The 9399-nt window shown below is 57.4% G+C and overlaps 1 protein-coding gene across 3 annotated transcripts in view; it reads left to right on the forward strand.

The window, feature by feature from the left end:
• IL17B (interleukin 17B) overlaps window positions 1-8827 on the forward strand; it is a 51609-nt gene extending 42782 nt beyond the window's left edge. For 2 of the 3 annotated variants that reach the window (XM_039239435.1, XM_039239436.1), the window contains 2 exons: window positions 6323-6612; window positions 8392-8827. In XM_039239435.1, coding sequence (XP_039095366.1) covers window positions 6323-6612; window positions 8392-8623 — 522 coding nt within the window. In that variant the 3' untranslated portion in view covers window positions 8624-8827. Of the gene's footprint in view, window positions 1-3649; window positions 4159-6322; window positions 6613-8391 lie in introns of those variants that run through there. The other variant, XM_039239437.1, reaches the window with a different exon arrangement.
• Window positions 8828-9399: the final 572 nt, after the last annotated feature.

Below are 9399 nucleotides of genomic sequence, written 5' to 3' on the forward strand. Positions count from 1 at the left end.
CCCCCCCCCCCCCCCCCCCCCCGACCGTACTGGGCTCACTTGGGCACGTCTTTCGACTGAATCCTGCAGGTCCTTCTTGCTCTAGGACGAGCCCTCTGGAAACGGGGCCTCTGCCTTCTTCTGCGTGTTCTATCTTTGTTCCCACCCGAGCAACGCTCCAGAAGCGTCCTTGAAGGCCCGAATCAGACCCCGTTTTAACAATGGCAGTGACAATCGCCAGCTACCTTTAATTGAGCATTTACTTTTCGTCAGGCGCTCGGCTAAGTATTTCAACATGCATTATCTCATTTAAGCCTCACAGTATTCTATCCAAGCCAGGTTCTTATTATCTCCACTGTGCAGAGGAAACTAAGGCTCAGAGAGGTCAAGGGGCTGTCCCAAGGTCACATAGCTGTGAACTGGTAGAGGCAGGATTAAAACTCAGGTCTGTCAATCTCTAGAGCCTGAACCCTTACTCTTGGGCTATATACTTCTTCCTATAGGTCCCTGCTGCTCCGGCCTCCTGTTCTCCGTTCCAGCATTAACACCCCATCTTCCAGATAGCTGCTTTGAGTCAACGCATCAAATATTTCGCGAATGCCTAGGATGTGCCAGGAACATTGCTGGGCGTCTTGCTCACACCCTGGGAGCTCTCAGATCCCCTTGAGGACTCTGGTTTGCGCCTGGGCTCAGTGACCTCCCCAGCACTCATGGTCCGGTTTGTTGAGGACGTCGGGGCAAGGCTGAGGCAAGCCTAGCTCCTCCTCAATGACCGGTCGGTCATCCCCCCTCCTCTCCTGGCCGTGACCCTCCTTTCTTTACCCGACTGCAGGGAACAGCATGTACGGGACTCAGACAAGCTTGCTTTGAACCCTGTGACTTTGGGTTCCCTGAGCCTCAGTTTCCCCATCTGTAGATAAGGGATACAATTAGGACCTCACCACAGGGTGGCTGGGAAGATGTAATGAAATGACGAACACGAGGGACTTAGCACAGTGTCTGGCAGTCAGTAAGAAGGTAGTAAGCAGTAGCTATTATTAGGAACAATTACTAATTGTTACTTTCTGAAAATTCTCAGGTCTAGGTGACAAACACCTAGTAGATGCTCCAAGTGAAGGGAATCACTCACAGGGCAGACAGAGGCCTCCACTCCATCCCTGCCTCCTCACTCGGTGGCTGTGCCATTCCTGCAGTGACGGGGGAGGTGCCTCGGCGCTGGACCCTAACAGTAGGTCGCTTGGGCTGCCAGGGACAGACACAGCACCCACACCCCATCACCTGGTCCCCTCATTTTCAATGCCAGGGCCCATTCCAGGGAAAAGGGGTAGTGGGTGTGAGGCTCCCTCAGGGCCTGCGGCTCTCTGCAGGGTTGTCCGGTTTTCTGGTGGCGCCACCTGGTGGTGAGCATGGCACAGTTCATGGCAGACTGCAGCCAAAGGGCTCTCTCGTGGCTCTGGGCAAGACCACCCCCTGCCTCTCCCTCTCCAGCACATCAGCACCTTCCCTCATTCACCATTGCCAACCACCTTCCGTGACAAAAGCCTAACGACTCCCAACTTTGCTGTGAACCCAGGAACCCCAAGTTCTTATACCTCCCTCTCAGGCCTGGGTTGGGTCCTATAGTGGTCTACCAGGGTTCACAGGACAGATGCCCCTTCAGTGGTTTCTAGAAACCTAGACTGGTGAAAGGGACATCTTTCCAGGCCCGAGCTGGCCCAGGCATGGGAAACCCAGTGATGGTCACTGGGTCCATCCTTGACTCCCTGAAGCACCTTCCCTGGGTACCTCACAGATCCTCCTTCCCACTGGGAGGAGGAGTCTGGGGCCCCAGCCGGGGCGCAGGGCTGTAGGTATAAACTTTGGGGGAAGAGCAGTAATAATTAAGAGACCGAGGCGTGCCCTAACCAGCCTCGTGGGGCTCTGGCCCCAACAGGCCATGTCCGCTAGGGTGAGGACACCCCCGCCCTGGCCTCCGTCTCCTGTGCTAAAGTGGACGTTGGGTGGGGGAATGAGAAGATGGTGGGTGAGGACTCCCGTAGCCCGCAGGTGGCTCCTTGTCGGGTACAGACTCCTGGGCCTGCTCTGTCGGAGGCCAGGACCCTGGAAGCTATACTGCCGAGCGCAGGAGCTGGAAGGTAAGGAAGCTAAGTCCTGCCTTTGAGATACAGAAGCAAGGGTGCGCCTGGCCAGCAGGTAGGAGGGTGTGGTGGGTTCAGGGGTCCTGAGAAGCATCGACACCCCGTGGTGGCCCAGTCCCTGTCTTCTAGTTTCCCTTGCTGTGGCTGCCGGGGTGGGGGTGGGGTCACCCCAGCTGCATGCGGGTCGTCGGACCCCTTGCCAGCCGCAGCAGAGGGGTAGCTGGGAGGCTGCTCCCATGCTCACCCCCTCACGCTGGCTGCTCCCTTGCTCAGAGGACAGTGGCGGCGGGGCTGAGGCTGCCCAGAGCCGGAGTGGGGGCCCTTGCTGCCTGAGGAGGTATTTTCGGAGTCCCCCTCCCTCTGGAGTTTCCAGCGATAGAATAGAGTCCTGTCTAGTATTTGACCAAATATGGTGGTATCTCTCCATCAGCTCCAGCCTCAGCCGGTTTCTCAGTTATGCTGTGGAAACCTGCCCTGGACAGATTAATCTTGTGACATTCAGGAGCGCGTCGCACCCGCGTCCTCTCCCTCAGCCATTCCTGTAAATGGCCAGAAGTGGCCCTCGGCAAGATGCTGCACACTGTGCCTCCCTGTCCTCTGCACGCTCCCTCCCAGCCCTCCCCCGCCTCCCTGGGTGGACAGACTCCCCCACATGGGGCTGGGCTGCTCGCCTGAGGTGACGGGCCTCGGCCCTCGGGGCTGGTCAGTTCAGGGTGGGATCCTGGGGTCACCCGAGCTCACCACATTGTGGCCAGAGCCTGTGAAGCCCAGAGCTCTCTCTCAGGAGGGTGGCCCTAAGGGGGAGGGAAGGAGGGTTGGCTGAACAATGAGAACCATGCTAATTAGAACCGCTAATGTTTCTAATAACAACTATATGATTATTTCATAACAGTCATCTTCACCATAAGCAGCTAAGTGTTTATTGAACCCTTACTACATGGCAGGTACCGTGTCAGCTGTTAGACATGGTTTATTTCCTTTACTTCTTTTAACAGCCTCAAGGAGGGGCCACTGTGATTACCCCCATTCTAGAGAGGTGGGAAGTGAGACACACAAAGATTTGAGAAAGAAATGGGCCAGGTGACTGTCGATTCCTGCACATGACTCCCATTTTACAGAGAAGGAGACCGAGGCGGAGAATGAGTCAAGGTCACAGACAGCTGCACAGTGGCAGGCCCCTGGATGGGAGACCCTCTGCACGGAGCGGGGGCCGCTGCGTGGGGAAGCCAGCCACCAAGTCCTCAGGAACCGCGACACGGCCAGCGCAAGAGCACGGATTCAGAAACATGTTCACGGCAGGCCGGAATCGTGCAGAAAATATCCCAAGACAAACAGAATGGGGTGGGGGGTGGAGGACTGCACAGGGACCAGGTGTGGATCCCAGCCATGTCATCGCTGTGTAATCCTAGACAAGTCCCTTCCTTGCTCTGGCCTCAGTTTCCCTTCCTGTGAGCTAACTAGGTGGGTGGGGCTCTCATCCCGAGGCGGGGTAGGGGGTGGGGAGGAGGTTGAACTCACCTGAGGCTGGCTGAGGCCGGGGCGCCTGGGGCTGTTTCCCGGGGAGATGGGGCCCGCGTCCCGCTCCTGGCTGGCACACTGGAGAACATTTGCTCTCCTGACCAACGGACAGCCCGTCCCTCCTCCACCCTCACCCCCTTGCCATCCCCAAAGCAAACGAAGGGGATTGTCTTAGCTGGCCCTGTGGGTGCTGGCCGGGTGGCTAGCCGCAGGCCACAGGCGGAGGTGCCACCCGCCAGGGCCCCGCCAGACACACAGGGCATTGTCCCTCAGTCAACAGCCCCTGGGCACCTCGGCCGGCTCCTGGCCGGCCCCCACGCCAGGCCCAGCCAGCTGGGGGCCCGAGGCTCCCAGCTGATGACGAGCCCACCCAGCCACCCCCCAGCAGCCCCCTGACGAGCTATAATTGCTTCGCTCCATCCTGTTGCTGCCATTCTCTTGGCGGAGGCATCTGGGACCGCAGGCCGGGCGGCAGCTGCAGGCCGACCGCCGGGCTCGCGGGATGGACTGGCCGCACAACCTGGTACGTGGCGCTTCCCCACCCCTCCCCACCCCCACCCCGTGTCAGGGCCCGAGTGTTTCCTTACTTCTTTCCTATTGATTAATGGCTGCCTCTGTTTGGCTTGGACTCCGCAGAGGCCGGCCCTCCCTCTGCTGTCTCCCCCAGGGCGAGAAAGACACAGAGACTGGTCTCAGAGCCCGCGGCCATGGCCAACAGCTCAGGCTCCTGAACTGGGCTCAGCCAGTCCACAGTGAAGCTCTTTCAGGCCGAAGCTGTCGGGGCTGGGGGAGAGCCTGGCAAACTCCTTTATCGGGGCTGCGGGGGGCAGGGGGGTGTCCAAAGAGTCCCTGGGTCCTGAGACCCAGGCTGTGTGACCTTGGGCAAGTCCTTTTGTTTCTGTTTCCTGGGGAGGGGTGGGGGAGGACTTTGGTTCTGTTCTGGGTTTCTTGGAGTGGAGGGCCAGGCTTCAGGAACGCCACTGTGAGACGCTCAGATGAGAAGGCCGATTGTTCAGGAGGCATTTCCCTGCACTGGAATCCAGGACCCAAAGGAAGAACTGAGCGACTTGAATCTCTTTGGTGGATTTTGTGCCAGCCAGCGATGCTGCCAGGAGGGGCTGACACTTATTTCCAAGGGTCGAGGCTGGCTGGGCAGGCTGGAGAGGGCCAGGGTCGGGCGTGGGCTGTGCAGGTACTGAGGTGAGTGGTCCATGGCAGGTGGGAACCTGGTTAGATTCAGGGACGAGATGACTCCCCCCTCCCCTCCCCCCCCAAGATTCCTCCTTTCTGGCGAGCCCTGAGCCCCACCCAAGTCCTGGCCCTTCTCTCGCTGGCTCGCTGGCGAGTCGGCTCCCGCCCGGCTCCAGGGGCTTCTCCTGAATGAGCCAGAGCCTTTCCTGACGCTCCCGGTTCTATGAGAGGAAGTGGATGGTGGTGGGTGAGGTTGGACACGGGTGGGTGAGGCGTGGAGGGGGTGGGGGGCAGGCGGAGGGTTGGGCGTGGACGAGGGGGGCACAGGTATCATGGAGTCCAATAGGGATCCGCAGCCGCGACCTGCCCGTCTCCCCAGCTCCATCCCCCCCACCCCCACACTCTATTTCAGACTCACGGTTTCCCCAGTGAAGCTCTTCACCAACGCAAACCTTTGCTCATCCCCCCTACCCACCCCCCGTGAGATATTTAGACTCCCTCTGCCCCCATCTGCCTCCCTCTTATTCTTCAAACCTCACCTACATGCCCACTCCCCAGAAAGGCCTTGGGGGACCACTCCGCTGCTGCTAAGGGGGTGGCCCTGATCTCTAGCCACAGGCAGCCGGCTTCATCATCACATCCATCGCTAGAGATTTAGGTGCTTGTTGCTTGTCCACTGTCGGCTCCCTCTCTGAGACTATAAGCTACAGAAGGGCAGGGAAGGTGATGGCTGTTCACTGACTCGGTCACCAGGGATGAGACAGTATGCCCGTGTGGAGTCTATGCTCAGTTGGAGAGGGACGCATAACAGAGCCACACACACAAACTCTAAGTCTGCGGGTATGCAAGGGGCGTGTGCTGTTGAGAGCCCCGAAAGGTCCACTGAGGCACCTCAAAGGACGTGACACTGGGCTGAGACAAGGGGTTGAGGGGTAAGAGGCATTTCAAAAACGAGGGAGGCGGGACTCTGCGGGTAGCAGCCTGTGCAAAGTCCCTGTGGCAGGAAGGAGCACTGTGGGAGGAAGGGCTTCAGAGAAGGGCAGAGGCTGCAGCGCAGGTGTGAGAGGAAGTCGGTGAGATTTGAGGAGGTGGAGCTCAGCAGGGGTCAGACCACGCGGCAGAGCAGGGGTGAACAGTGAAGCTGGAGGGTAACATCAGAGTGGCATTGCAAGCAGCTGTCCTTGGCCATGGTGTGGGGGACAGATTGAAGGAGACAGGGGGATGTGGGGAGGGCAGGTAGGAGGCTGTTGAGGGAAGTGAAGATGGCTGCGGAGACAGAGAAGTGGAAGGGTGGGGAGATTTTGAAGAGGTGCTACAGACAGGACTTGGCGATGACTGTGGTACACACACGTGTGCATGTGGTACACGTGTGGTGGCCCGGCCGGTGGGGGTGGCCCCCCTGAAGCCTCTCTTCCCTCTCTCTTCCCTGAGCCTTGAGTCTTGGCCCAGAGGGAGAGCCGGCTCTCCTCCCTTTGATGTGTGGTCTTCTTTCCCAGCTGTTCCTCCTCACCATCTCCATCTTCCTGGGGCCGGGCCAGCCCAGGAACCCCAAAGGCAAGAGGAAGGGGCCAGGGCGGCCTGGAACCCTGGCTCCTGGGCCTCACCAGGTGCCCCTGGACCTGGTGTCACAGGCGAAGCCATACGCCCGCATGGAGGAGTACGAGCGGAACCTCGGGGAGATGGTGGCCCAGCTGAGGAACAGCTCCGAGCCGGCCAGGAGGAAGTGCGAGGTCAACCTGCAGCTGTGGCTGTCCAACAAGAGAAGCCTGTCGCCCTGGGGTTACAGGTAGGCTGGGCTGGGCAGCCAAGGGGTGAGCTGGGGGGGGGGGGGGGGGGGGGGGGGGGGCGAGGAGGGAGGGAACCATGCCCGCTGTCCCCACCACTGTAAGAGTTAGACCTTGGATTCGGAGTCCTGAGTGCCTGGCTTTGAACCCTGGCTTGCTTCCTACAGGCTGCGTGGCTTTGGGCAAGCTCAGCCTCTCCGAGCCTCAGTTTCCTCAGCGTAGTGGAGGTGATAGTAGTTCAAGCTCCGTAGGGTTTACAGGCTTGATATTCAATGAGCTATCCGCGCCGAGCCCTGGCATGAGTGCTCCCTACGTTCCCGTTGAAGTACCTGCAAGGCTCTCCTCCCTCCACCTCGCGTGCCTTGTGCCGCCTCCGAGTCACAGCGCCCACCGGAGGTATTGATTGCTGTGTCCACATCTGTCTCTCACGACTGGCACCTTCCCAGTGTCCGCATCAGAGTCATCTAAGAACTCTTGTGCCCCCTCCATCAAAATCTCCAGGAAGAGGCCCAGAAAGTGATATTTCACACATCGCCACGTGATCGGGGGGTGCATGGCCAGCTTTGGGAACCAAGACCCGCTGTCCTTAGATTACGGGGTCCGTGTCTTACCTCGGTCATAGCGCTACTTCTAAGCACAGAACTTGGCATGCAGTAGGGGCTGAATGTATGTGTGTTGAATGAACAGTGAAGAAATCGGCTAACCTTGAAGGGTCCTCGCTCACAAATCAGGCCAGAGATTTTTTTAGGTGCACAGCTTAGGTCCTGAAATTCTAGAAGAACATAACTTTTCTGGGATGATATAAAGTCTAACACTAGCCTTATGTGGCTATTGAGCCCTTGAAACCTAACTAGTGTAGCTAAGGACCTAATTGTGAGTATTTTATTTATTTTAAATGTATTTATTTTCATTGAGGGAGAGTTGACTCATTCTGATGAACTGAAATTGAAATAGCCACATGGCTACCAGTGGCTACCATATCTGGAATGTGGCAATTGGAAGGCTCAAAGCTGGACTTCAAAGTTTGCTGTGACCTTGATTTTGGCGGGAGGCCTTATAAAAATGCAGGTTTTGATCCAGGAGGTCTGGGGTGGGGTGAGATTCTGCATTTCTAACAAGCTCTTGGTGATGCTGATGCTCCCAGTCCGCAGTCAAGCTCCCTCCCTTCCAATTAGCAGATGAGGAAACTGAGGCACAGAGAAAGCAAGGTCACAGAACAAGTCCCTGTACTCTCAGGTGTAGGAGGGCACTTCTCTGTGTTGCCCACTGGTGAACACCTGATGTCCAGGACAGGCTCACATGGTGGGTCTCAGAAAAATATGTGTTGAATAAATAGAAACGAAGTCAGAATAGAACCCTCCTGACTCCTCTTCTAATGAGGATTCAGCATCCATGTGCTCATATATTGCTTCCCACAGATGAAGTTTCCCAAGAACATACACACGCGGTGGGTGGGGGAGACGGAGAAGGCCTTAGCTTCTTGACAATCCCACAGCAGAATCTAGTACTGGGATGGGCAACTCGTGGATGAAAGAAGGGAGCTGGGTGACTGGCTTGTGACCTTGAGCCTGGATAACCTTGGGGCTGGCTTGCCTTCCTAGATGTTCAGTTTTCTCTCCTGGAACGTGCAGTTAATTACTTACTGCCCACCCCCAGCGTAGCACACAGTCTTGCTGTGGGAATGAAAACGCCAGTTGGGAAATGAAGGGGTGTGGGGCCTGGGACTGATTCGCCCTCCCTGCACCACCTTCCACTCCGTGCTTTCTCCTGGCTTCTTGCAGCATCAACCATGACCCGAGCCGCATCCCCGCCGACCTGCCTGAGGCGCGGTGCCTGTGTCTGGGCTGCGTGAACCCCTTCACCATGCAGGAGGATCGCAGCATGGTGAGCGTGCCAGTGTTCAGCCAGGTGCCCGTGCGCCGCCGCCTCTGCCCGCTGCCACCCCGCACCGGGCCCTGCCGCCAGCGCGCAGTCATGGAGACCATTGCGGTGGGCTGCACCTGCATCTTCTGAACCAGAGCCTGCGGGTGGCCCTGGGGACCACCCTCCCGGCGCTCCCCCACACGTGAGCCAGGCCAGGCCAATGAAATGTAAATGCTGTCTTTTGTAAAGCAAGACTTTGGGTTTGCTCCTTGGGGCTCAGAAGCCAAAACCAGGGTGGAGATGGGAGGCTGCTGGGCTGCAGATTTCGGATCAATAAAAAGGGATGCGCCATCACTCAGAGTTCTCCAGCACTGACATAGTTATTTTAAAAATACTGCGTTTGCTTCTACCATTTAGGGCAGTCACATACTTCCTTTGATTTGGGTTTATAAGCCTATTTCAGCCCTGTTATTGGAGCTTGGTTGATAGAAACCTATATAGGAGTGAACAAGCACCATCTCTCCCCCAAAGTCAAGGTCAGTTGCAAGCAAGCTCTTAGGGAAGCGGTGAGCTTCCTGTTTCTGGGAAAGTCCGGCTAATGCTGAAGCTCTATGGGTACTGTGGAGCAGAGTAAGTGACCGAGGTCTCTTTCAGCTCTGAGATCCTCTGCAGGTCAGCCCTAGACGCAGAGAAGAGACTCTGGGTTGCCAGAGAGTGCAGGCGGGGGAGGGTTTCACCTGGGCCAGTCAGCCCCTGACACGTTCATGTGGGTATGGATTTTTCCAGGCTGGGATCCCTTGCTTTGAACAAATACTCAGGAGGTGGGAAGTACCAGTGTAGATCATTCTTTCCTCCTGCCATATGTGTAAGGGGATCTGGTTAGATGGTTTGCTGATACCAGTGGTCCTCAAACTTTAGCCAGCCCC

Source organism: Hyaena hyaena, unplaced genomic scaffold, assembly GCF_003009895.1.
Source record: "Hyaena hyaena isolate Hyena2069 unplaced genomic scaffold, ASM300989v1 scaffold_157, whole genome shotgun sequence".
NCBI lineage: Eukaryota > Metazoa > Chordata > Mammalia > Carnivora > Hyaenidae > Hyaena > Hyaena hyaena.